This window comes from Branchiostoma floridae, chromosome 4, assembly GCF_000003815.2.
Source record: "Branchiostoma floridae strain S238N-H82 chromosome 4, Bfl_VNyyK, whole genome shotgun sequence".
Classification (NCBI taxonomy): Eukaryota; Metazoa; Chordata; class Leptocardii; order Amphioxiformes; family Branchiostomatidae; genus Branchiostoma; species Branchiostoma floridae.
The window spans coordinates 34214663-34242545 of record NC_049982.1 but is presented as its reverse complement, the minus strand read 5'-3'; the positions used below and the strand labels follow the sequence as shown (position 1 = coordinate 34242545).

The 27883-nt window shown below is 41.5% G+C and overlaps 2 protein-coding genes across 3 annotated transcripts in view; one reads left to right on the top strand and one right to left on the bottom strand.

Moving 5' to 3' along the window:
- On the bottom strand, positions 1–16488 carry LOC118413432 (acetyl-CoA acetyltransferase, cytosolic-like). Of its 2 annotated transcripts, XM_035816804.1 has the most exons (10): positions 16354–16488; positions 16113–16155; positions 8174–8308; positions 7593–7774; positions 6886–7003; positions 4222–4365; positions 3637–3759; positions 2759–2913; positions 2059–2169; positions 1–1384 (listed from the first exon to the last, which is right to left on the bottom strand). In XM_035816804.1, exons 2-10 carry the CDS (start codon positions 16153–16155, stop codon positions 1214–1216), a joined length of 1182 nt encoding a protein of 393 aa, XP_035672697.1. In that variant the 5' UTR covers positions 16354–16488; the 3' UTR covers positions 1–1213. The 2 variants fall into 2 exon arrangements, with proteins under 2 accessions (XP_035672697.1, XP_035672698.1); XM_035816805.1 differs by lacking the exon at positions 16113–16155.
- Positions 16356–27883, top strand: part of LOC118413799 (peroxisomal acyl-coenzyme A oxidase 1-like) — a 12582-nt gene continuing 1054 nt past the window's right edge. Inside the window, exons 1-6 of the mRNA XM_035817332.1 lie at positions 16356–16515; positions 24156–24312; positions 25517–25680; positions 26261–26368; positions 26842–26961; positions 27747–27862. Coding sequence (XP_035673225.1) covers positions 16395–16515; positions 24156–24312; positions 25517–25680; positions 26261–26368; positions 26842–26961; positions 27747–27862 — 786 coding nt within the window. The 5' untranslated portion in view covers positions 16356–16394. The remainder of the gene's footprint in view (positions 16516–24155; positions 24313–25516; positions 25681–26260; positions 26369–26841; positions 26962–27746; positions 27863–27883) is intronic.

Here is a 27883-nt window from a genome sequence, read left to right as displayed (position 1 = left end):
ATTGAATTTATCATTATATCATAGAAGTGAATTATACCTCACCTGCAAAATACATGAATATGCTATCAATCATCTGATACTAATTTAAAAGTAATTGACAATATTCAATTAGTTATTACTTTTATGCATTAATTGAAACCTTTTATGACAGTATGCTGATGGTAATTTCAATGACTGATACTGGGTTAGTTTTCAATTGACTGTGTAATTTTGGTATTCTGGATAACACACAGCACAGGTAGCATTATAATAATAGAAATACAAATGTAATGCTGATTTATTCTATCATTTTATTTGCTGTAACATGATAAAGTTAGCTTATCAATGACCAATTTTGCTATACATTCATGCAAGCCAAAGAAGATGGTTATCTGTAATAATTGAAGTTGGGACCAATGCCTGATAAATTATTTATCAAAAGCACAGCCACCATGTAAGGTACCAACTGTCATTGTTGGCTTGGAATGCTCCATTGCTAATTAAGTTAGCATTGACACGATTATTGACCCAACTCCGCAGAATTAAGTTCTAAAGGGCATGTTCTGGAGTACTCTTGATTACTGCCTGAATTTTTTTTAGAAACAAGAGGTCCCGGGTTCTAATCCCCTAACCTGTCACTGATGTTGCTCCCTTGGGAAAGGCAGGTTAAAGAGAACCTATGTGATAGGAAACACCACAATTATCTTGAAATCGGTATCAGACTGCCAACAGCAATCAGCCAAATTAGTAATCACAATGATTATGATTATGATATTGGTTCTCAAGACGTTTTTTGTAAGCCACTGTGCCAGTTTCCGAACTGGCTGTGTCATTCACTAGCTATAGGTTTCCAGTTTAAGATGATTACCTGGCAGGAATCAAGAACTGGAAGTATGGCTTGTAAGGTTTAAAATCAACTAACATCAGAGGGGTAAATTGTACAATATGTCTTCTTCATTGAATAAAACAATGTTCCTATCTGGTTGTATGTAATCAGGATTTTGTATTCTATTGTCATTAATATTATAGCAGAACTAGTTTGAAAATTAACATCATGTGGTAGTCTTTAGTCTAAGATCACTGATGAAGGACAGGGAGGAGTGGAGTAGGAGGGTCCAGCAAGCGTCCCGAGTTGACATCTGATGTCCTCCACTGACTGACTGTGATAGTCTTTATTGCAAACTACAAATAATCTATACAACTTATGCCTTTCTTGGTCACATTTTTTCATTGTCTAACTCCTCTCCACACACATGGCTACCCCCATCCCCCCTCCCACACACAGAGCTGCCACCCCCCTGTGGCCCCCTGTCCTCTGTAAGGCATACAGCAGGGTGACCAGGATTCTGGAGCCTGATGCACCGATGGGGTGGCCAATAGCTATGGCTCCTCCACTCACATTCACCTGGCAATAAAACACATTGACAATGTAAATGTAGATATAAATACACCCGATCTCCTTGATCTCGGAAGTTAAGCAACGTGCATTCCTGTCACTGCTTGGATGGGAGACCACCAAGGAAGACTGGATGCTGTATCCTGGTCATACCAAGGACTCTTAACAGTGGTACAAATTTTCTTTCTCTGCTAAGAGGAAGAGTATGGAAGCTAAACACACTGTACACTACCAGTGCACTAGCCCCCTGCTATAGTATTACCTATGTGTGTGGCCCTAGGGCTACAAAACAGAGATGGGTGCCAGACCCAACGCATCACAATGATGTATGGGTAACTTTAGCTTAGATAAAGGTGGTGGTATGCTGAGAAATGAGTCTACTCTGCTTTAAACTGCATTGACAATGTATAATTATGTGAGTTTATTTCAAATTCTAAAATGCTCAAGGTTTAATTGCAAGAAACATAAAAGGGGCAAATAGTGTAGAACAGTATAACGGTACAATACATGTGTCTACTCCAGTCTATAAGATACATAGCTCCAAATTCTTACTTACAACCCGGTTCAACTTCTTTTTCCAAAACATCACTTATTTGGAAACACTTATTTTCAGCGTCAAAAAATTGAAGTGGGAGGGTCACACCAAAAAGTAAAACCACCAGAAACATTCATTGAATACGTACCTTGCTTGAATCCAAACCCAAATCTTTTACAACAGCTAGTGACTGTGCAGCGAAAGCCTCGTTCAGTTCAAACAAGTCCACTTCATCTTTGGTCCATTTGGCTTTCTCCAACTGCAAACCAGAAGGACATAATGAAATTAACCTCAGCATCAACAAAACAACTTTCTCCTTCATGATGAATATGCAAATTAGATGACCAAAATGACACTTTTTTTCATTTTTGTGCCAGTAAATACTCCAAAATTGCCATCTTTTTTTTCTTGAACACCAATAACTACCCACATACCAAAATGCATATAAAAATCCATCAAAACAATCTTGATTTACAGTAATGGTTGCAAACACAACCAAACAGTATTCCAACAGAAGTGAACCTTGTTACCTCCATGAAAATGTGCATGTGTGTGCAATGTGCGTGTCTAGTGCTATATTTCCAGAATGTAAACAAATGTGTTACTGCAATGATATTCGGTACATCGGTATGTGCTGTTGTTACTCTGACTGTCAGGTTTGATTTTGGGCCTCCTGGTGGTTGAACTTGATACTGCAGCTGGCCTTTCTGTTTCAGTGTGTTTGGTTCTGGACATGCTGTGGTCTTTTCATGTGAAACAATTAGCCTTTATTGGGAGGTAGAAAATTTGGGGCACCTAGTAGCATGCACTGGAACTGCAGGGATTGTCTTTACTGAGATATAACTTACAGCTTTCCTGATGGCAGGTATGGGTCCAGTCCCCATGATGGAGGGGTCTACCCCAGCCTGAGCCCAGGACACTACCCTGGCCAGGGGGGTCACTCCTCGTGCCTGGGCTTCCGACTCGGACATCAGTACAACCACAGCTGCTCCGTCATTTATACCTGCAGCAAAAGATTAATCAGATTCGGTATAGTTTGTAATAATGCTGTGAAATCTTTAAGGTCATACCTGGGCCACTATAACGTTCAGGTGATAACTTACGGTATAACTTGACGTATCACTTGGGGCTCTACTGTTATCACAGTCGGGCTTCTAGTCAATAATTCAAACACACAAACAAACACAAGTGCGCTTAGTGTGCCGTTGCTGATATTTGGAGAACCACATTAAGGAGATTAGAATTCCTGTTGTTACAATCTTTTCACTAACTTTTCTCAGTTTCAGCAGCATTTTTCATTGAAATGCGTGTTTTCTCGTCTACTAGTATGACATTATAAAATACAACATAATAATTGTGTTTTCTGCATTACCCTTGGTCCCACTATGATATGATGCCCAGTCCCACAAACTTTCGGCCATCAGTCAATCCTACATGTACCTGTGGTTGGGCTGGTACCTCAAGTTATACAGAATACACCTGGATGTAATTGTTAGTCATGTTCAAGGGGACTTTTGTGCCAGTTTTGGGTTGTGTTTTGAAACAGTTGTAACAATATACTGAAGTACCAAACTGCATCATCGTCACCCCAAAAGCAAAACCAAAGCAGATAATAAATAATGCAAACAAAAACAAAAATATGGAGGTGACCGAACAACAGACTACTACATAGAAAAGCTGAAAAGAATTTGTAATTGTTAACTTAAGATCAAATTTAAGACCATACCTGATGCATTGCCAGCAGTGACAGTCCCTGTGCCATCCTTGACAAAGGCAGGTCTGAGTTTGGTCATACCCTCTAACACACAGCCTGGTCTGGGGTACTCATCAACTTTTACCTCAACGGAACCTGTTAAACAAGATCAAATGGTAAAAAGTCCTTGTTAATGATTATTTAAACAAACTTAAGGATATTATATTGAATGTGTACGTCAGGTAGACAATGCGACATGCATGAAAAAAAGAAGAATCAGAATGTGTAGCCATATTTAAGTTAATATATTTAAGTTAATAAGTTTTTAACTGTCATTCAACACACAAACATTTCTCTCTCAAATTTTCTGTCACCCCTCCATCTTTGTCAGGAGTGGTGTACTCTGAGCATGTATGCGTGACCTAGGGACACGTGACTCAAGTAAAGAATCGTAGATGCTTGGCAGGTGGTATCGGCCCCCGTTTCTGTTAAGTGTCGGCTAGTGTGCTCTTATGTAGATGGCCTGTTTTAACCCCCTCCTGAAGTTTCTGTACTGGTACCCACCCCTATTGTATGTACTAGACAGAAATCAGAAGCTATGTTCAGTTTGACTCTCACCTTTCCTTGACGTGACAGTGACCGGTGTAATCTCCTGGCTGAAGTGTCCTTCCTTCTGAGCCTGCTCTGTTCTCAGCTGGGACTCCAGCGCAAACTTGTCCTGTTCCTCACGGCTCACTCCCCACTGCTTGGCCACATTTTCAGCTGTAGGAATGGTAAAGAAAGTTGCGATTTTGTTCATTGTCTCTGAAAACCGCACGCTAAAAACAAACAAAACAGAAAATTGATGAATACCTCTGGGAAATATTTAGAGTTTGGGGGAATTTCTCAATGCCCTTTAGGCTTTAGCTACCACAGGTGTTAGTGATTCTTCCCTAGCCTTCCCTTTTCTCTTTATAAATCACAGCTTTATAAACACATTAAACCCATATGGACTATACTAAATCTATTTTCAGGAAGGGGGTGTCTTCCTACAGTGGTTTGTACCATATGATAATATTTAGAACCTTGTCAAAACAAAACAATATTGATCTCCTGTGAGTAACTGAATTTATTTTACCCCTCCAATTGCAAGTGTTTCCTATATTAATCTATGTTTGGCAGGCAAGGTGTAGGTCGACCTTTAACCCTAGTCCTGCGGCGCGCTACAATTGTGTTGTTGCACATGCATGTTCTATTTGCGGCGCAACACTATTGTAGTTTGGGGGGTATGTCTGGGATACGTACGTAGCACTCGCGTGTGGTAGTGGCGGGAACCCAATTAGGTAGCGGGCGTTACGGGTCAGGGGTCAGGGGTCAACGACCTGTTACGCAACCGGAAGTACGTCATCCCAGAAGCCCTTGGGAGGTTAATTAATATTCATGAGCATCACATTTCGTCTGCTAGACGCGGAAGTGTTTTGGCTGTTTTCGGTGGAAAATTTTAGTATTTAACGTAAAAATGCCGCGATTTATGGTATCGGAGAGTCACACCGAATACTTGATGGAAGGATTCCGATCCCATTTTACCTGATTTGGGCAGAGAATCCAAGGAAAGTAGTGGAGTAGCTGAGACGACGACATCTGGGCAAGTTTGGCGTGCTACAGAATGCATGGGGCTCCTATAGTGCTCAATTTGTGGGGCGGATGGAACAGACTGGTGACCATGGCTGTGGTCGGGCGAGAGGCCGTGCACAAGACCGAGGAGGCCAGGAACCGGGTCGGGGATGCAGTCGGGACCGAGGGGGAGGGGGGCAGCTGTGCGAGGCCGGGCGCTGACACAGCCGGGGCCCCGGAACAAGTCGGAGTGATGACGTAGGCCCCTCAAGAAGTGGGAATCTATTTTCTTACCTCGTTTTTTGTTGTCATGTCCTCCGGACTCCTCAGGAACTTTGTACGGTTGTCACAAGTTATCTTACTGGTACTGTAGAGCTTAGTATGAGAGATTATGGACAAAATCTACCTTTTATTGCTTTTTATGACTTAATGATCAATAGAATAGGTGGAAACAACTTAACATAGACTCTCAAGCAATATAGTGACTGTAGGCTTTAATTTGATGTACAGCAAGCTTATATTCCACTTGCCAGACAATGTCACAACCAAGTTTATTCAATGCTACAAGAAAAGTGATTATACTCCATTCAGCACCAAGGACAATGTTCAATCATTAACTTACCTGTAGCAATACCTGTTTATTTTCTTACCTCCCATGTATCGTTGTCATGTCCCCAGGACTCCTCAATAACTTTGTACTGGTGTCAAAAGTTTTTGTACTGGTGCTGTAGAGATGATTGTGACATATTGTGGACTAATCTATTTTTTATTGCTTTTTATGACTTTATGATAAATATATTAGGTGCAGATAACTTAACTTAGACTCTCAAGCAAAGTAGAGACAGCAAGCTTGAATTTATGGTACAACAAGCTTTTATTTCACTTGCCAGACAATGTCAGAATGAAGTTTATTCAACACTGAAGGGATAGTAGTTAGACAGAAAAGCCAGTTCAGCACCAAGGACAATGTCCAATCATTAACTCACCTGTAGCAATACCTGCATGACTCTTTTTTCTCACATGGGCAAGAAAATGTTGTCAGAAGTCTTAAGATAGATTGTAGTCAAGAAATTGACACTGGAAATGTATGATATGAAAGTAGAATACAAAAGTTTAATGAAAAAGTGTGTTTTATTGTTTTATTGCCACTGTAAACCCTTATGACTGATAGAATTGTAAATGTATGCAACATTTCTTGAAAGTACACATTGTTAGCTTTACAATGATATATACTTTTATGGGGTTAGTGTAAGGTAAAGTAACTGAAAATAAGCAAAATCCAACTAGTACCCTTTGTTTCAAAGGGGTCTGGGAACCCCAGCAGTGGGGGCGAGTTTTGGTATAGAAAGCCAGCAGGACAAGGGTTAAGATTTGAAGGGTTAATATGATGGTGGACTGCTTGCTAGCTGGATGCAACAACCTCTGAATGGGTATTGCTAATACCCAGACATACAATGGGTATAGTCATTGCTTCCTATACCAGTCTATATACAACACATTAGAGCAGAGCCAAAGTAACTAGACAATCATCCAATTCTCCAAGTATCCCATTACACCATTTCTACCGTACATCCTGGCAGGTTGCCCAAATGCAGACACACACCATGACAAACATACTGACTTATTATGTACAATAGCTCCATTTTCACGGATTATGAAGTAACAGGAAATGATTCAAATTGAATATACCTGTGATCCCCATGTGGTAGTTGTTGAAAGCATCCATGAGTCCATCACTCAACATGGTGTCCACAAGATGGACGTCTCCGAACTTGACCCCTGACCTCATGTGGACACAGTGGGGGGCCTGCGGAAGGGGGGTGGGGCAAATCATTATTTTTCTAAAGTGATGAACAAAACAACAAGGAATGAAACACAACTCAGTTTCAAAATTATGTTAATACAAAATGGTATTTTATTTTCACACTCTCACTCAGTTTAATTTGTGTGTATATTAGTTATCATCACTCTGGAAGATATGGTCATTTTTAAGGTACTGCTATGAAATATTAGTCACTGTGTTGGAATTTTTTTTCATAATATACATTTTAATGCTTGGTGCTTATGGCATCAAATTGCAAAATTTTGATTATATATATGTCACATCCAATCATTAAATCAACATGCACGTTTGTTCCAGTATAATCAGTTAAGTATTGTATTTTGGTACAAGTTATTGGTGTTTTAAGAACTTTAAAAGTCTATCATTTTGAATCTCCATGAAACTAAAAGAAATCAACAGGTTTGCGGAAAAGGCTCTGCCTGTCTACCTGGCCTGTCCACCAGCAAAATTCAGGGGTATGAATATGGGGGAATTTCAGTAACCTGACGTGATTGCCAGGCCAGGTAGACAGGCCGCAAACCCACAAAGAAACTGACCAACACCTTGCACTCACCTTGCTCATGCTCTCCTGACCCCCTGCTACCACTACGCTGGCATCCCCATTCCTGATGGCCTGTACCCCCACCGCTACAGCCTTCAGCCCCGACCCACACAGCATGTTCACCCCCCACGCTGGGACTGTGTGGGGTAGGGAAGCACCCATGCTCGCCTGGCGGGCTGGGTTTTGACCCTGACCTGCAAGAAGGAAATAAACGTAACCATGCATATTGTAGTTTTAGTGATGTATCTTATATTGCTTGAAGTGTGGCTCTTCCAAACATATAGGAACTCCATTTAATGTCATATCTGAGGGACAACACTACCAAGAGCTAGGTACTCATTTACACCTGAGTGAAGTAAGAAAGTCATGTATAGAGTACCTTTCCCAAGGGCATAACATCGGGGCTTATCAGTGGGTTCGAACCCAGGACCTCTGGTGTTTGGGCCAAAGATCCTACCAATTTCACAACACGATGGCACCACATTTAAAACCTTGACCATGCATATGACAAACCTTGAATATAATGCTAAGGCATACATAACGTAATATACTCTGACTGATGTTTACGTATGAAATTTGAACTGAAAGCTCACCTGCACTCAGAGCCTGTCCCATAATGACCTCTGACACATCTTCACCCTTGACCTTGGCCCTGCTGAGAGCCTCCCTGATGGCCACACTGCCAAGTTCATGGGCAGCCAGACTGGACAGACTGCCATTGAAAGACCCTACATTAAAATACGCAAAGGTTAGTCCAACATTAAAATCATACATAGTGTTACATACATTATAAACCTTTATTTTGACTGGATGGCCCTGTCGGCCTTTATAGCTGCTCTTCATGTCAGGATTGCTAGTAGTAGAGCAATCGTGTGGAATTTCTCTGAAGGAAGTGACCTTTGACCTCACTGAGCGACATCCGCCGTCTGGGTCGGCAGGGCTCGCCTCTCGCTTATCTTTTCATCCAAAAATTTCCTGGTTTTAGTTCTCATCAAGAGCTCTACCTGTAACTTGTCCTATCTGTTCTTGGACCGTCCTTCTACCTCTTGGTGAGAGTCCATTAAGATGACACCAGGCCAGTATGCACTTTCAAGCTGTTTATTCTTCAGGTCTCCGCACAGACGTCTTTGTCTGTGGAGGTTCTCTCTTGGGCGTCTCTTGCTACGTCATATACGCATGCGTGTTAGTCTAATATGTTAAACAGTTAGAGGTGCTAGATAAGCTACACATGTTACATCCCCTTTTCCAAGATTACTTCTTTTACACAATGCTATGATGTTTTGTCTCATATCTTAGAGTCTTTCTTTGTTCTTGATCACATGTCCTTTGCAAACTCAGTTGCTATGCTATCTAGAGTTCTTTCTGTTCTTGACATGGTCCAATGGGCTCCTTGTGGGTATTAGTAAGTTAACATGCTTGCTCTAAATCTACAATATGTCTGTCTTCTCATGCATGCATTACTTTACGAAGTCCTTCAGATGTGCTGGTGGTCGCACAGTCCTTCCAGATCTGGTCGTCGTGGTCTGCTCAGCGCTCGTTGTTGTTTGCGCAGCAGTTGTTGTTGGTTCGTCGTTGACCGTTGGTTCTGGAGCATCTCCCTGGTCAACGTCGTCTGTTCCCACTGTTGCAGGTGGGGTTTCCGGTGTCTTCCGCAGATGTCGTCTGTTTCTGCGGTACACTCCTCCATCTTCGGTTTCAACTTCAAACGATCGGTTCCCTACTTCTGCTACCACTGTGCCTTTCTTCCAACGATTAGTATTGGTTCCATGTGGCTGACATCGCACAACGTCTCCGATGCTCAACCTTGGCAGATCTCGCGCCTGCCTATTGTAGTAGCGGCGTTGTTTTTCTTTCTCGTTTCTGAGTTTCTTTGGGACATCTTTCTGCACCTCTGGTGTGAGGAGCTCGTTGGTCATCGGTATGGTTGTTCTTGTTCTCCTACCAAACAACCTCTGCACTGGACTGCTGTTGACACCTTGTGTCGGCGTGTTTCTTAAGTCCAGCAAGGCCAAGTACGGATCCATCTTTGCCATCTGCGCCTTCTCCATCATCTTCTTTGCTGTTTTCACTGCATTCTCTGCTTTTCCATTACTTTGTGGATATCCTGGGGATGATGTTATGTGTTGGAATTTCCACTCTTTGGCAAATGTCGCGAACTCGGCGGACGCAAACTGAGGTCCGTTGTCACTCATGACAATGTCCGGGATGCCATGTCTGGAGAACTGCATCTTCAGCTTCTTTATGATGGTGGTCGATCTTGAAGTTTCTTCACAGGTGTCAATCTCAAAGAAGTTTGAGAAATAATCCACTGTGATCAGGTACTCTCTTCCATGGAAGTTGAACATGTCTATGCCCACTTTCTCCCATGGTCGCATTGGAACTGGATGTGGTACCAGAGTCTCTTTCTGCTGTCTGGTTCCGACTGTTTGGCACACGTCACATTTCGTCACATAGTCTGTGACTTCCGCATTCATGCCTGGCCAGTATATGCATTCCTTTGCATATCTCAAACATGCTTCTGTACCCATGTGCGAGGCATGTATTCGTGTCAGCATCTGCCTCCTAAGGGACTTCGGTATGGTGGCACGGTTTCCCCTCAGTACCAGTCCATCCTGTGTGCTGAGCTCATGACGCACGTGGTAGTACGGCATCAGTTTCTTAGGCATGTTTCTTTTCTCTGGAAACCCTTTTCTGATGTGCATCATCAGCATCTTCATCTCTGGGTCTCTGCTTGTGTGCTCACGGATCTCTTCTAGTGTTGGTGCTGATATGGAGTCGCTGATCGTGTTGACTTGCTCAGCTTCCATCTCTGCTAAGCTTCTCTCCCCTTCGGTCGGTAGGTAGGCTCGACTCAGTGTGTCTGCCAGATACATTTCCTTTCCAGGTTTGTATGCTACCGTCACGTCATACTGCTGTAGGCGCATCATCATGCGCTGGAGGCGCTTGGGAGCTACATGAAGTGGCTTCAACACGATCATCTCGAGCGGCTTGTGATCTGTTTGCACATTTACTTTCCTGCCATACGTGTATTGATGGAACTTCTCCAATCCGTAGGTGACACTCAGCATCTCCTTCTCAATTTGGGCATACCTCGTTTCCGTGTCGGTCAGCGCACGGCTGGCGTATGCTATCGGCTGTCCGTTTTGAGTGAGAGCTGCTCCAAGTCCTGTGCTCGAGGCATCTGTCTGCAGTGTCAACTCTTGCGTCTTGTCGTAGAATGCTAACACAGGTGCCGTGGATACCATCTCTTTTATCTTCTCCAGGGCCCTGTCGTGTGTGTCCAGCCACGCCCACTCGCTGTCCTTCAGGGTCAGCTTCCTCAGTGGCTCACACACGTCGCTCAGTTGTGGTAGAAACTTGCTGAGGTAGGTCACGAAACCTATCAGCCTCTGAACTGCTTGTGCATCTTCTGGCTTTGGCATCTCCCTCACTGCCTTCACTTTACCTGGGTCTAGCTTCAACCCTTCGCTAGTGATGAGATGACCGTGAAAAGGTACTTCTTGCGTTCTCAGCTGAACCTTTTCTGCATTCAGTTTCAGACCCCTCTCTCTGCATCTCTGCATGAGACCTCTCAAGTTCTTGTCATGATCTAGGGTGGCTTCCTCCATGGTTTCACCTTCACCCCAAACCAATATGTCGTCCACGACGGGCTTAACTCCATGAAGACATTCAAGAGCTTGGTCTAACCGTCGCTGGAATTCTTCCGGACTAGATTTCAGGCCAAATGGTAGGCGTTTCCATTTGTACCGGCCATTCGGCGTATTGAACGTCGTGAGTGCTGAGCTTTCTTCATCCAGCATCACCTGCCAATACCCATTCTTCGCATCCAGTACGCTGAACACTTTGGCAGTTGTCAGTTCAGGCACTATGTCTTCAATCGTCGGTGCTGGGTAATGACTTCTCTTCAGGGCGTTGTTCAAGTCTCTGGGATCAATGCATATCCTCAGCTTCCCAGATGGCTTCTTCACTGTGACTAGACTTGACACCCATGGTGTGGGAACCTCTACTGGTTCTATGACGCCTTCTTCAGTCATCCTATCCAGTGTATCCTTCAGTTGCTCTTTCACTGCAACTGGCACTCTTCTCGGCGGATGTACAACAGGTGTGATGCTGTCATCTGTTTCTAGATGACATTCTCCTGGCAGCCTTCCTAACCCAGTGAATACATCTTTGTATTCTTGGATCAGACTCTCCTTTGTCAACGGCTTGTTGACGATGCATGTCTCATCCATGGGTATGCTACCACGGATCGCTAGGATTTTATCGTAATGAACAGTCACTACTCCAATCTGCTGTATGGCGTTCGCTCCAAGCAACGGCATACTGTCTGAGTCAATGACCACAAAGTTCACCACATACCTCTTCCCAGTCTTGGGGTTGATCATCTTCAGGTCAGTCTCTCCCTCTGACACTATCTCTGAGTTATTGTACATCTTCAACACTCTCCGTGCTCCACTTGTCTTGTACTGTATCTTGTTTCTGAGCAATGTCTGCTTCGGCATCACATTACACGTTGCTCCAAGGTCAAGCTGAAAGTTGACCATGCGTCCTTCTAACTTCATCTTAGCATGCACTTGCTTTGCATACTTTGGGTGGGACATACTGAACGTGTTCTCGGAGCGTAGTCTTGCATCTGTGATGGTCATCACATAGTCATCTTCTTCCAGAGCGTGGACTTTTGTCTTCCTGGCGTGAGCTTGTGCCTTCCCAACCTGTCGAGGTCTCTTGTCGGCACTCTTACACACCTTTGCGAAATGATTTTGGCCCTTACATTTCAAGCACTGTTTGCCATACGCTGGGCAAGCCTCTCTCTGCTGTCGGTGTCTCTTTCCACAGTACCTACCAGTTGGTCATAAGCTTCTGGGGTGTTGCCTTGTGTTCTCTGTTGGACAGCATGTACGGCCGTTGGCCCTATCATCCTCACATTTTGCATGGAGATCTCTGAAGCACGGATATCTCCTCACATTTGTCAAGGGTCAAGTCTTTCTCACGCAGTAGCCTCTCCCTTATCTTGGCATCGTTGAGTCCACAAATGATCCTGTCTCGGATCAGTGACTCCTCGATCGCTCCAAACCCGCAATCTTTTGCTAGGTTTCGGAGATGAGTGGCGTATGCGTCAAACGCTTCACCCGCTTGCTGTGCTCTGGTAAAGAACTTGTACCTTTCAATGGTTTCGTTTTGTTTTGGGTTGCAGTATTTGTCGAATGCTTCTACAATCTGTTCGACGGTTTGTTCTTCTTTGTCAACCGCCACCATGTTCCCATCATTATCTGCTTTGTGGATGTTCAAGGTATCATGGACTTTACGTGCCTGGTCACCCATAAGATACCGCAACGTTTTTCTGCGTTTCTTGGCATCATCTGACACAGTCAGGTCAATGTACAGTAGTGCCTCCTCCTTCCATTTCTTCCACTCTACGTTAAGATTCCTTGCATTAATATCTAGGCAGGCTGGCTGTCTCAAACTACTGCCTTCCGCCATTGTTGTTAAGTTGTCAACTGAACAAGCTGCTAACTAGAGTCTTGATTGATGCTCTGTCACCTTTGTTGCCCTTTGAGGATGCAGCTGTGAAGTTGATGGATGAGCTGTGGACCTTTGCCTTGCTCTTTAAGGATGCAGCTGTGGAGTTGACGGATGAGCTGTTGACCTTTGCCCTGCTCTCTAATCAACGCTTGTTGGATTTCTCACCCTTGTTGGTTCTGCCCTCTTGGTGAACCTTTCTGGAGCTTGTCGGATTCTAGGCACGTACCTGTGGTGATAACCAAACGGCTGCAGGAACTCTGTCCTATCCAGACCTCTCTCTTTGCGCGCCAAAACCCCTCGTCTCTTTTCAACGTTGTGGGTCGAATCCCTCTTCTGAACACCATGTAACTTGTCCTATCTGTTCTTGGACCGTCCTTCTACCTCTTGGTGAGAGTCCATTAAGATGACACCAGGCCAGTATGCACTTTCAAGCTGTTTATTCTTCAGGTCTCCGCACAGACGTCTTTGTCTGTGGAGGTTCTCTCTTGGGCGTCTCTTGCTACGTCATATACGCATGCGTGTTAGTCTAATATGTTAAACAGTTAGAGGTGCTAAATAAGCTACACATGTTACATACCAAGTGTACAACGTGTCTTAACTACTGAGGCACACGACCCTGCCAGCAAACGAGGTGGGACCACCGGATTCCCCTTGGAATCGGCCGATAGAGCGCTTCACCACGACGGGCGAGCTGTTGGAACACCACGCCATCGATCTAGCCACTTTCGACGGTCAGCAGCTCGCTCCACCCAGGGCTCCGAAACATCACGTCACTGAAACTAGGACTCAGAAGACCTTGCAGATCCCACGGTGGACATACCTGCTCTCATAGGGGCCGTACGGCCTAGCTAGAGACCAAACTGCTACTGGAATTACCGCCCTCCACCCCAACAACTTCCCCGAACTCTCGCGAAATTTCGCGCCCTTTTCGTTCTCGCGAGGCGTCCGTGATTTCGGCAGCCATGTTCCTACCGGCGGCAACTTCGTAAACATCTCGAACGACACTTCCTTACCCCTCAGCCTTTCCCCGTCCCGCCCGTACCTACAGGGACCAGACAGTAGGAAGTTGGTGGGCACCTACAGCAGCATGCTGAAGACCCTCGGGACCCCCCACTTCGCAGCACTCCAGCTAGAGCTACGCGCCGTTGCATCCGCTCTCGGGCTAGCCTCTACTGTTAATGCTCGCAAGTGCCAGGCGGAGTTCTGCAGTGCGATCTTCACCAGCTCGGGCCTGCACCCTGACGCCACTGACCCTGCGTTCCTTCACAATCGACAACTCCAGGAGACAAGCTCCAGCGGTGTGCCGAAGACCCTCAGGACCCCTCACTTCGCAGTACTAAGTTAGACTCACCGCGCCGACGCAAGTGTTTACGGCCCGAGTCTACGCTGTTTCACACAGTGCCCAGCGGCGTTCTGCAGGGCGATCTTCTCCAGTCCTGGACTGTTTCTTTGAAAGCTGAACTGTAAATTTATATGCTCTATACTTAACTACAATAACAATACTATTCTCCACACATTTCCGCTACGCGGTTTGGGGCCACCTCACTACGTTCGGCTTGGCCGTTGATGTCTTTGCACAACCTATAAGCCTCTACCAGTCTACGCACAGAGCAGAATAAAGACATCACATGCCCCAAACCGCTTAGCTCTCTCCTTGTGTCATCTCGGTGTACGTAAGAGTAATTATGTTAGGATTGCTAGTAGTAGAGCAATCGTGTGGAATTTCTCTGAAGGAAGTGACCTTTGACCTCACTGAGCGACATCCGCCGTCTGGGTCGGCAGGGCTCGCCTCTCGCTTACCCACCATCCCACCCTTGTCGCATTGAATTTATCCTTTCAAAGAATGTCAAACCGTTCCCCTACATGTATATGTACATTCACTGCATTGTTTGTTGTTAAAGCCAAGATCCTGGTCTTAGACCCTACATTGTTTGTTGTAATCGGCAAGACCTTGGTCTTAGGCCGTTGATGTCTTTGCACAACCTATAAGCCTCTACCAGTCTACGCACAGAGCAGAATAAAGACATCACATGCCCCAAACCGCGTAGCTCTCTCCTTGTCATCTCGGAGTACGTAAGAGTAATTCCAGAGGTCCAGTGCCTCTACATATGTACTTAGTACTTGTTTGTATACCTTTATTTTTGATATATAAAGTGTAATTCAATTTCTTAAAGGCAGAGGGTATTAACAGGATAAAGACAGTCAAAAAGATTTTGTGGCATTATTTGTGGCATAATTGTTTCTGTCAAAACGAATTTTATGGTATCATTGACAGGATATTGTTCCTGTCAACAAAACTGTCTTGGTACTATTGATTGTATTTTCCTGTCAATATCAAATTATGGCCCTATTTACAGCAGTTAAGGGATGTGAAAATACCACATGATCCTATAAACCCTAACCCTGTGGACAATACAAAGTAGTGCAAAAAGAAGACCAAATTTGCTTACATTTCTGAACAAGAACAATAAAAATTGGGTGTTAAAAAAAAGGAATAAAAAGACTGCGGATCAAACCCAGAATTTCAGTAAGGTTTGTTCCAAAGTTGACCACAATACCGTTAATTGAGCTTTTGCATTGATTCTTCTATATACTGATTCAAACCTTAATTCTTGACTTAATTCATCCTATCGCAATAGGAGTTCTTTTCACAGGAACATAAATTACTGACATTTTTTCTTTTAAAAAGTGGCACATTTGAATAATTTTGTATACCATTTATCATACAATGATGAGAGTGAACAAAATTTGTAAATGGAGGAAAGCGATAATCATTGTTCTTGAATCGGATGATCAGGCACACCATCTTTCTCAACCAATCAGAGAGCAGAATGTTGTGCTAGCAGACGAACTTTAACAAACACAGTCTTAAAACGGCCTCAAAACGCAAAAGAACAGTCTAAATACAACACATACGGGCTCTTCTAGTTATATATAGTCTAAAGCTTGAGCTGGAGAAGTTTTGTTTCATAGAATTGACAAGAAAGGCAGAAAAAAGACCGGTTTTACCAACTGGAGTGCGAACCGCCGACACGATCACAACGTCCGCCATCTTGAATTGAGGAGAAACGATTAAGATTAAATACAGGGGTGTTTACTTTTCTGTAAAAAAGTTTAATATGCGATTTTGCTCAAAACTAGGAACATATTTACCCATTTAATCTTAAAAAAATTTTTAATATTGCATTGTATCACGAATTATTGTAGTTAGTCGGTTTTTATTTCGGAATAACAAAATAGTTTTTCTCACCTGTTCACAGTGGACTTGTCAGCAACCTTTGACTTGTAAACATGGCGCAACTTGTGAACCCAGATCTGGTCAGAGAGAGAAGTCGGGCCAGTTTTGACGTAGAAAAGCTGACCAACGTGTTGTATGGTGGTCCTGATGGAGTAAAGCGAAAGAGGAGAATCGGTAAGTCTTCTTACCGAAACTGTTGTTTCTTTGTCTGTCTGAATCGCAGTTGGACAGTCTTGTTTAAAACTTTTGTACAGTGCACTGTGTAACTGGACAAAATCTTATGTAAGGGCCTCTGGACAAAGGTTACACTATGTATACTACAGTATATATTTCACACAGTAATTGGGACAATTGGACACTGTAAGTAGGGCAAGGGGTTCAGTGCAGGGTCAAGGGGGTCAAAGTAGAACCCCAGAACTAACGTAGAGTGGAAATCGTTGCCACCATTACTATTTGATACTGTAAATGCATTTAAGTTCGCAGGGATTTAATTTCGCGGTAGCCGCGTATACGTAACGCGAAAAAGCACTGTTTTTTTTTTTTTTAAATCATTCTTTTTATTGTTTTCTTCAAACAAAAATGAAAACAAATGGAGCATGGCATATAAAACAAGTTAACTGAAAGCACATGCGTAACAACAAAAACTAAATAAAACCAGTGAACAATGTAGATAATATAACAAAGTATTGTCAAGAAAGCAATGCAACCCCAATTGCACACAATTTCTTCATGCAGATAACGAAAGTAAACCCACAAGTTTTCCCCATTTTCCCATGTGTTTTTTTGTTTTGCCCGTACGGTTAGAGATGATTGATTCTAACTTAAAGTAATATGTAATATAAGAAATAAATGATTTTATATTAATACACCAGTGTCGGTTTCTAAAGATAAACTGTTTTCCCAAGAGAAAAATAAGGTTGGACAGAGCTGGACACCGATCACTCAAATCCCCCAAAATAACATTACAAAGACTAACATGTAAATGATCACCAGTATGGCTGAAGTACCATTCTTCCACCTGTTGCCAAAAAAGTGCTGCAAACCTACAGTCCCAAAATAAATGGATGGAGGATTCTTCCTCTTCTTTACATAAGCTACATAAAGGGGACTCTATTAACCCCCACCTGTGTAATACTTGATTTGTTGTTAAATATTTAAATAATAATTTGTACTGGAACATACGCATGTGGGAGTCAATAGAGATTTTATATGTCAAACTATATACTTTTTTCCACATAACTGGAATATTGAAATAATCTTCCCAATAGTATTGCACTCTGTCTGAAGAACCCCATAGCCTGGCCTCATGCATAAAAAAGGAATAAAGATTTTTGTTAATATTCGATTGATGAAGCCAGCCTATGCCTCTACAGACGGGGATACAAACACTTAAATTTGGTGACACCTGCTTCAGAAGATTTTTCCAGGGTAAGGGAATGGCAGAAATAATTTGATTATAAACAAACTCCGAACAGGTGTCACCAAATTTCAAAACATAATTTTGAAAGGATAAAAAATTATTTGCTGTGTCAAGAATGTCATTTACGAAAAGGACCCCCCTATTATAGAACGACATTGAAAATAATGGTTTTCCACCAATACATATTTGGGAATTTAGACAAAGTAGTTGCTGCTTCACTTCAAGGGCATTCTCAGGGGGACGTAGTTGGAACTTCAGCCATGCTTGGAGGACTTGTCTATAAAATACACTGATTGGAGCTTTCTCTTTTACCAACGTTTCAAAATCACTGGGTGTAAGCTGGCAAAATGGAAACGTATTCGTAGTAAATAAAGGACTAGAAGAAAACAACAATTTTGAACAAAACCACTTTTCATTATGATATATCTTGGGCATCCAAGACGCCTTCATTGTCAGATCAACAGCCCGCAAGTTTCTGAGTTTAAGGCCCCCCTGTTCATAAAGATTATATAATGTTTTCCTTTTTACTCGTTCTGGCCCCCCTCCCCACAAAAACTGAAATATTTTTTTCTCGTATCTGTCGAAAAAGGCAGGAGGTGGGGACGGAAGAGACTGAAATAGAAATATAAATTGTGACACTACTAACGAGTTAATAAGGGTAATCTTCCCTAACAGAGAAAGAAATTTCCCTTTCCAGGGATTTAAAATTTTATCTATTTTTCTCTCTTTTCTGTCAAAGTTAATATTTACAATATCCGATAATTTTTTTGGGATATGAATCCCTAAAATATCTACGGGGCCGTCGGTCCATAGTAAGGGTAAAGAACACGGTAAAAAAAAGTTGCTGTCTGTTAAGGAACCTATACGAATTATCATACATTTATCAAAGTTGGGCATTAAACCTGACAACAGTGCAAAATCTTCTAAGTCTTTCACTAGTGCATACAGCGAGTCAAGCTTTGGGACAAGGGGGAAATTCGAGTCATCGGCAAATTGTAAAATTTTAGTTTCAAGACCATATGTTCTTAGACCCTTAATTTCCATGTTATTTTTAACTTTAATGGCAAGTAATTCTACAGCTAACACAAACAGATAAGGGGAGATGGGGCATCCTTGCCGGACTCCACGGTTCAGGGGGAAAGCACTAGAAATATGGCCGTTATTAATAATTTGACTGAAAGTATCGTTATATAAAAGTTTTATCCACGCAATAAAATTGTCGCCGAAACCAAAATACTCCAAAACCCTAATAATAAAATCTTGTCTTATAGTATCAAATGCTTTTTCAAAATCAGCACTAAATATTAATCCCGGAATTTCATTTTTGTCGTAATATTCTATGATTTCTAATAGTCTCCGTATAGTATCACTAATACATCGCCCTTTCATAAAACCAGTCTGATCAAAAGAAACGAGATCTGAGATAACATTTTTAATGCGAAGGGCCATGCATTTGGATAGTATACGGGTATCACAATTCAATAAAGTTATCGGTCGCCAATTTGTAATGAATGAGGGGTCCTTATCCTTCCCTGTGGAGTCCTGCTTAAGGAGTAAAGTAATTAGACCTATTTTTTGGCTATCAGACAAATGTCCCACCCGAAATGAATAATTGAAAGAAGCCAACAGTGGTTGCTTCAAACAATGAAAAAAAATCTTATAAAATTCAACGGGAAGGCCGTCCAGACCGGGTGACCTTCCTGAGGAGAAGGACTCAATTGCTTTTTGTAATTCAAATTCTGAAATAGGTTTTTCGCAGGTGTCACACTGGCCGGGGGACAAATTTACTGGGGGCGGTTCAGGAAAGAAAGGTCTAAAAACCTCACTATCTAACGACATAGGGGGCTCTTTAAATGAGTAAAGATCAGCATAAAATCTTGTTTGGTGTACTAAGAGTCATCCTCAGGATCGAGGGCTACAGAACCATCTGACTTAACAAATTTTGTCATATTCTTTCTTACCCTCCCTCTACTGTTAAGAGTCATAAAGAATTTTGTGCATTTTTCTCCTTGTTCCATCCACCTGGCACGTCTGCTCATAATTAGGTTATTAGATTTCGTTTGGTAAAATAATTCCAATTCCTGTTTTTTACACTGTAGAGTCCATTCCAAGACACCATGCGGATGTTTGTTGCCATTGTTTAGAATTGATTTTAAAGTTTTGTAATTATATGTCTAGGACATTTGATACATCAGAAATATTTTTAACACTGTTTCAACTTTATAAATATTTCCCTGGTCCTGTAAAACTTTGGAAATATTCATGGTGTGGAATTGGATACTTCTAATGGTTTCTAAATAATGATAACAGCATTCTACCATTATTTACCATTTTCTACCATTTTTTGTAAATGGTTCGGTGGGCTGGGAAGATAGCAATTCACACATCCTTGCAAAGTATGGTTGTGTGCCATGCAACAATAGCCTACCACAAAGGATCCACCAGTGCTCAGCAGTGAAATCTAAAAATATACAGATGCAACAATAGGGCTTACTTTTATGGGGGCAATAAACTAATTTTACCATTTGGCCAGGTTTACCATTTTTTGTAAATATTTGTAAATGTGAAATAATCACAGAGAGGTTTCACAATTATTCTAAATAAAGATATTTTTGTACAGTTACTTTCAAAATGTTTCTAAAATATTCAAAGAAATTCAAATAAATGAGTATTTTCTTAGTCAATTTTTTGAAAATAATTTAATTATTGTGGCTCAGATATTCTTTTATTCAAAATAATTCAGACTAATTATAAATATCGCCTAAAAACCCTCATGGTGTCTTGGAATGGACTCTAGCTTGTCAAAGATTTCATTATCGGGAAATATGTCTAATGCTTCTTGCAGGCTGTTAATCTCACACGAGAGAGAAACCTCAGTATTCCGACTTTGTTTAGATTTCCAAGATGAGAACTTAATTATGTGGCCGCGAACGGCGCACTTGAACGCTTCCCACACAATATGTGGGTTTGCCGAATTACGATTAAATAGGAAAAACTCAGTGATAAAGTTTGAGGTTTCTCTAACAAAAACTGGGTCATTGAGAATCTCTTGGTTAAGTCTCCAATAACCAGGACCTCGGGGTGTATCAGACGTGGTCAAGGAAAGGCCAATTAAGAAATGATCCGATCTCAAACTATCTTCTATACAAATTTTTTCTACAAAAGAGATTAACGAGAATGATGTCAAAAAATAATCTATTCGACTAGCCTGAAGTCGGCGTCTCCATGTGTAACGTACGGCTGTTGGGTGTTTATATCGATAAGCATCAATTAAATCTAGATTAGCACAAAGAGAGTTAATGGCCAAAAGGCTTTTTGGATGGTAATTGGAGACTTGGTGCCCAGCTCTGTCCATTTTAACATCCAATACAGTGTTAAAATCCCCTACAATGACACTTATAATATAAACCAGATGTTGTAAAGGCTTGTACATTATTTTCAATATCAACAAAGAAAGATGGATCATCCGTGTTTGGGGCGTAGATATTTACTAAACAAAACCGAAAGGAATCAATTGTAACATCTAATATAATCCATCGCCCTGAGTCATCTCTCAGTGTCTGATGGACAGTATAAAGAACATTTTCCTGAAATAAAACCATCAAACCTCTGCTGTTACTAGAACCGTGATTAAATAAAATCGGGCCCCCCCATTCTGACCTCCATCTTTCTTCATTCACAGGGGTAGAGTGAGTCTCCTGTATGCAATATATTTTATAACTTTTATCTTTTAACCATGTAAATATTTGATTTCGCTTTCTATGATCGCCCATTCCATTGCAGTTGTAACTGCAAATACTAAGCTTTGGTAACACCATGGGGACCGAGCAAAGAACGAGAAGTAAGAAAATACTCTGGGCGATCACAGAAGGCGAAGCACAAGTAATAAGGTAAGATTAAAGCAAAAAGAAAAATATGTCTATGAAGGCGGCAATTGGGGTTGCATAAACGAAAATGAATCGTACTAAACGAATCAACATATGATCTAAAACATGTACAGACATACAGCACTATGCCATGCAAACATAATAGAAATAATATACAACACAACATCAAGTAAGGTAAAGCATACGGCAACTTAACGTCAACAAAACACAAAGTAAGTTGATAAAGGTTGGTGGCTCATTCGCTCAATCCATCATTATTGTCATTCTCGTTTACCCCACAAAAATACTTAGCCAAATTAACAAACGAAATGGTACAGTTCATCACTCCTATTAAACAAAAACAGAACTCTAAACTATAAATAGATGAAACAGAAATATAACAATTGGTCCAACTCAAAAAACTAAGAGTAAGTCATTAGCAAAACCAGATTAAGAATTGGTCCAGTTCAGAACATAAAGAATAACCATACATAAAATGGTCAGAAATCAAACAAATTGTTGCTCGCAGCTGTCAAGAAATTCTCTTCGGACACGTGTTCAAAGAGCAACCGCATTTTAATGTAAATTCCACAAGCACCTGCCAGCTGCCCACATGGAACAGCAAGTATCATAACAAAATGCATGTATGTGGCTTTTCCCCACTGTATCAGAAGAGATAACCTGTTACAATGTCTCCTTTTAACACATCTCAATAATATTTAAAACAAGAGGGTTCACAACATATTTCTGATTTCCAGCTCATATCAACACCTCAGGCAAATTATTCGCACATGTCGGGAATTCTTCGGAACATTCCAAAACAACAACAACAGATGTGCACTTGTACCATCTGCACAGACTGAACGACAAGTATCATGAGAGCAAAATATGTAGCAGTGTAACCGTTGTATGAGAGTAGACTACAGCGTCCTTTTAAATGACACCAATACTAGTTGCACATTGGAATCGAGATATTTCACAACAGAAAGTACAATGTATCCTGTGAACATAATCATATCACAATCGTACTACTTCAAGACACAGTCCACAGCATCTACTCGCTTTCTCTCCTTCCTGTCTACCATCAAAACAGCAAAAGTACTTTTGGGTGGGACCCAGATCGATACGCTCACCTTTGTGTTGCTGTTCTTGGCCTTGTCGATTTCTGTGTTTCTCTCGGGAATGAGTTTAGATCGTGCGGCTTGTAGGGCGGGAGGCAGGTGCTCGTGTACCACAAACTTGCTACCACGAATCTTCCTTCCGGCCTGTAGTACCCTATCCTTGTCGTGAAAACTGACAAAGCGAACCAGTAATGGTGGATCTGGCCTGGTAGAAGACGGTTTAGCCAGGCGATGAATGGCAACAGTTGGCATATCCAAAGTAACATCGAAGCCAAGTTCGTTAGTCAAGAAGTCTGCAAAAACTTGGCCGCAGTCTTCCTCCTTCCTATAAGGAATGCCCCTTATTATCACATCTGCCTTCATTGAATACCTCTCGGTCAGAAGAATCGCTTTAACTCTCTCTCGACGTTCCTCCTGTAAAGCCTCGTTAAGTCGTTGCACCTCACTCTCCTGGAGCTCTGCGGCAGACTCTGTTTGCGGCGGTTTTAACTTCGCAGTAGCACCATGCACTGTAAGCTCTTACTGACATGGAAAAATGTTCGCAGTGGTTTTAAGTTCGCTGTGAATTGGCAACGCGAAAACTGCAAACATCAAAAACCACAGCGAAAATTTCAGTAGCTTTGAACCAAGTGGATAAAAGCTGCTAAATTTTCTTTAAACAGCAGCTGCAGTTAGTGCCAATATTAGACAAGTCGTTCAGCGTTAATATAACCAGCTGCTGTGCTGTGAAGATGATGTTGTTTTATGCTAAAAGGCGGTTATAAGGCTATAAAGAATACCGTAGTAGTAGTAGTAGTAGAGTCATACAGTGTATTGAGTGAGATCCCATTGCGCAATCGACAGCGCTTTAGGCTCAGGCCCAAGAGATCCTGAGTTCGAATCCTGCTGCCGTGTCACCGATCTTGTGCCCTTGGGAATTAAGGCACTCTACACGACTTTCCTCACTTAAGTTAACTCAGGTGTAAGTGAGTACCAAGCTGCGGCTAGTGGCATGCAGTGGTAGGCCTTTGTGGCTATGTGGCTGAGACAGGCCTTAGGGGCATGTCCGGGCATGACGCACCCGCCATATACGAGTCGGGTAGGAGGAACCTCCTAGGAGACGGATACTCCGAACAACAAAGCTGGATCTGTGGAGCCGCCTCACACGTGTCATACAATTCTGTCCCTGTGAGACTTAGTGCTCCAGTAGACGAGAGGGTGGAGAAGGAATTGCACACCCCTCCTTCACCATAAAAAGTCATGTGCAGGTCAGGCAAACAGGTTGCTGAACCCACTGGCAAAATGCCTGTCTGCTTGCTCATCTGTCAAATCGACAGGAGAATCAAAAAAAAAAAAATAGATAAAGAAAGTTGGACAAGGAGGTCAAAACAGTGGGACTGTCATTTTTTTTTCCTTTAACATCTCTAGAGTCTTTAGCGCTGATGGACCCTGACTATGCGCATGAGGATCTCAACTACCTGTCCAGAGAAGAACAGTATGTCACCATGTTGAAGAAGTCTCTTATGGCAGCCAAGAAGGCCAAAGAGCTTGGACTAATTGTCAAAGACATGGATGACTACATGACGTAAGTACTTTCTCTATAATTCAAGTAATCACTTTTTAAACATTTCAAAATTCAAAAGGTGCTGAAAGTTTTTGCCAAAGTCGGTTATATGAGATTATCACATAGATAAATAGGAAAAGAACTTCAAATAGACCATGGAGTTGCTACAGTTCTAGAAAGCAAACTATTTTTTTTGTACAATATCTCTTTTTCTATTTCTACAAATAATGCCTTCTTTTTTTCTTGTACAAAGAAAACTTATTCAAATGCAATTCAATTCTCTGCAACTGAATGAAATATGGAGATTTACTTCTCTACCTTTCAAGTGACATCCATCACTCTTTTTTCAATGTCAAGAGAATGAACTGGCAGAAACAATTCGAAGAGGATAGATGGACGTCACACAAAATGTCCGGAAGTAAATCTTTGTTTTTTTATCCAGTCGTAGAAATTGAACTGTACAAAATGTATTTCATTATTGTTTACCTGGATGTCTAAGCTTAATAAACATATATTAAAAAAAAATTATCTTTCACTGAGTTCAGCAAGGTTACTTTAGAAAGAGACTAGAGTGAGACTATGATATGGGTTTTATATTTGCTATGATAATCCCATTCTTTAGCTTCAATGGTATTTTGCTAAATTTTATGATAAGGCCACAGCAAGTAAATTTTATGGATGACATCCTCTGCAGACTGCAAAAATAGTGCAATAGGGTGAAAAAAAACAAGATGGGCCTATTGGCTACATTTTCAAAAATAGGCACCATAAAGTTGTGATGACTGTTGTAAAAAGAATTAAAGGGACAACATGATATCAGAGCCAACAAGGCATTCATTCCTGTATTTAAGACATGTACTGGTGTGGTAAAAGTGACACTAGTGTGGTAGACTGTCATCACCAACAAAGTTGGTAACCACACTCATAGCTTCCATATTGGTGTCACTTTTACAACTATCCAATTTTATCCAAGTTTAATTTCTACAACTACAGTCCTGGGTACCTCGCAAGTGTCACTTCTACCAGTACAATTAATAGGCTATAACACAATATATTTTATTTTGCTCATTTTGGTACTTATCGTCATGTTGACCATCCCTGCAGAAGAAGAAAAAATCTTGTTTTTTTTCTGAAATCAGGCAAAAATTAATGCGCGCGCTGATGTCATCCATAAAATGTACTTGCTATATGTCCCTAACTCATTTTTTTCTGTTGTTTCATACAGGAGATGTGGGTTGGACTACAGAGCCATTGCAATGAATCTACATTGCACAATGTTCACCATAACACTACAGCAGCAGGGAGACGAGAGGCAGAGGGCAAAGTGGTTAAAACTTGCGGAGAACTTTAGTATCCTGGGGTCATACCTACAGACGGAGATGGGCCATGGTAAGTAAATTGATAGAGATGTGCAATGCAAACATCAAATCAGGTAGAAATACATTAAAGATTTAGGTACAGTTACAGGACCTGGTACAGGTATATTACAGGTACAGGTACAGAGGTTTTGTAACATGGTTATGATTTTAGCATTTATGATTAGTGATGGATCATGTTATAGTTATGGTTAGGGTTAGCGTAAAGGTTTGGGTTTGGGTTAGTTTAATGGTTAAGGTTAGAGTTATGGTTTAGGATTAGGGTTTGCATTCAAGTGTTAGGGTTGAATTGGATTGTCTAAGGTTCATGGTTCTGGCTTAGGACTAGGGATAGGATTTAGGTTCTGCTAAGGGTCACTGGGTTAGGGCCAAATCATGTGCGTATTAAATTGTGTACTGTTATACCTAGATGTTTGCACTCATGTAACTTTATTATAATTGTTACGAATAGTTATGTTTACCTTCATGGAAGGTAAACATGGGAGGTAAACACATTTGCTCTGTTTCGTCTTGCGTATGTATTTTCTTGCTTTACATGTCTATGTCACCTTTCCAGTGTTGAATTATATAGTAGGTTTTTATCAAATCTTCAGGAACTTTTCTGAGAGGACTGGAGACCACAGCGACCTATGACCCCAGCACGCAGGAGTTTGTCGTGCACTCCCCGACTCTCACCGCAACAAAATGGTGGCCTGGTGGATGTAAGTCGATCATTTAATATTCAAAAGCGGGTTTAAGGATCCAGCTGAGTGTCAGTGTTTTACACATTTTTAAAAAACATTTAGTATTGTTATGCCATAAATTGTACCTTGGCTTGTTGGCAGTTAGTGATATCCTGTTTAAGCATCAAAATTTAGGCAGTGTTTTTTTTTATTACAGTTATATTTATTTATTGAGCTTTTGCACAACAGTGGAAGGTATGTTATGCATCAATTGTATTTTTTACATGTTGGCATTAGTGAGTTCCTATTGAAACATGGTGAATCTAGGCAGTGTCTTTGTTAATAACATATTTATTTGTTGACCTTTTTACACAACAGTGGAAGGTAAGTTTTCCTATGAAGGCAGGGCTTGAAGCTAGCTAGCTCCCAGCCCTCTGATTTCAAGATCAAGTTGATGTTATCTACATAATTTCGAAGCTCACAGTTTTAACCCTACTCTAACTTTCTCCTAGTGGGTTTGACTGTCACCCATGGAGTGGTGATGGCCCAGCTGTATACCCAGGGCCAGTGTATGGGACCTCACATGTTCATCATGCAGCTTAGAAGTCTGGAAAACCACAAACCCTTACCAGGTATGCTTTTCTGTTGACATGATGATTGTACCTATATGATATAGGACATGATAGTGTTCTATATGCATACAGGTGTTCCAGACTGGTGCACAACTTGGGTTATCACATACACGTATAGGGTTCTACTGTTATCACAGTCTCAGTCTGGCTCTCATAGAGTACTTCAAATGCACTTCAAGTGTGGCATTGTGGAAAATTTGAATACAAGATTGGGATGTTAGAATGGTCATATTTTCTCAACTTCTGAAATATTGGCTGTTGGGTGGTCTGGCTGTTACCTTTAGTAGATCTGAAATACAAAGCTTTGTACTCATGAATTAATAGTAAACAAAATAAGTGTATGTGGTAAAAAAAGAAGATTCTTTATGAAGAAAGATGTTTTATACTCTCATATCAGGCCCACTGCTATACATTCCTAAAATGTTAGCACTGTCCAATCAGATTATAATCATAACTTTATTGCACAACAATTGTACGAGGTACAAAGTATGGCATCTACATAACTACAGTGCTATAACTTAACGTAAGGCTTATCTAACTAATACAGGAGTTGTAGTATGGGATAAGTTTCTTACAATCATTGGAGGCTTTTACAATCATTTGGGGAATTATATATTACTTATCCTCCGGTTGTTTAAGGGAAAGTTACTAGCCTCTTGATCATAAGCATCAACAATTGGCTGAGTTCCCTGACTCAATTTCTCCCATATACATTTCCTATCTCAGCCTTTCAACTATACATGCCATGCCATCAAACCTTTATTGCTGTGTTGCATCATGATCAGGTATCACTGTTGGGGACATTGGTCCCAAATATGGCTGCAATGACGGGGACAACGGCTTTGTCAGGTTTGACCAAGTGCGCATCCCTCGTGACAACATGCTCATGAGGTTTGCACAGGTAATTATAACATCATCATAC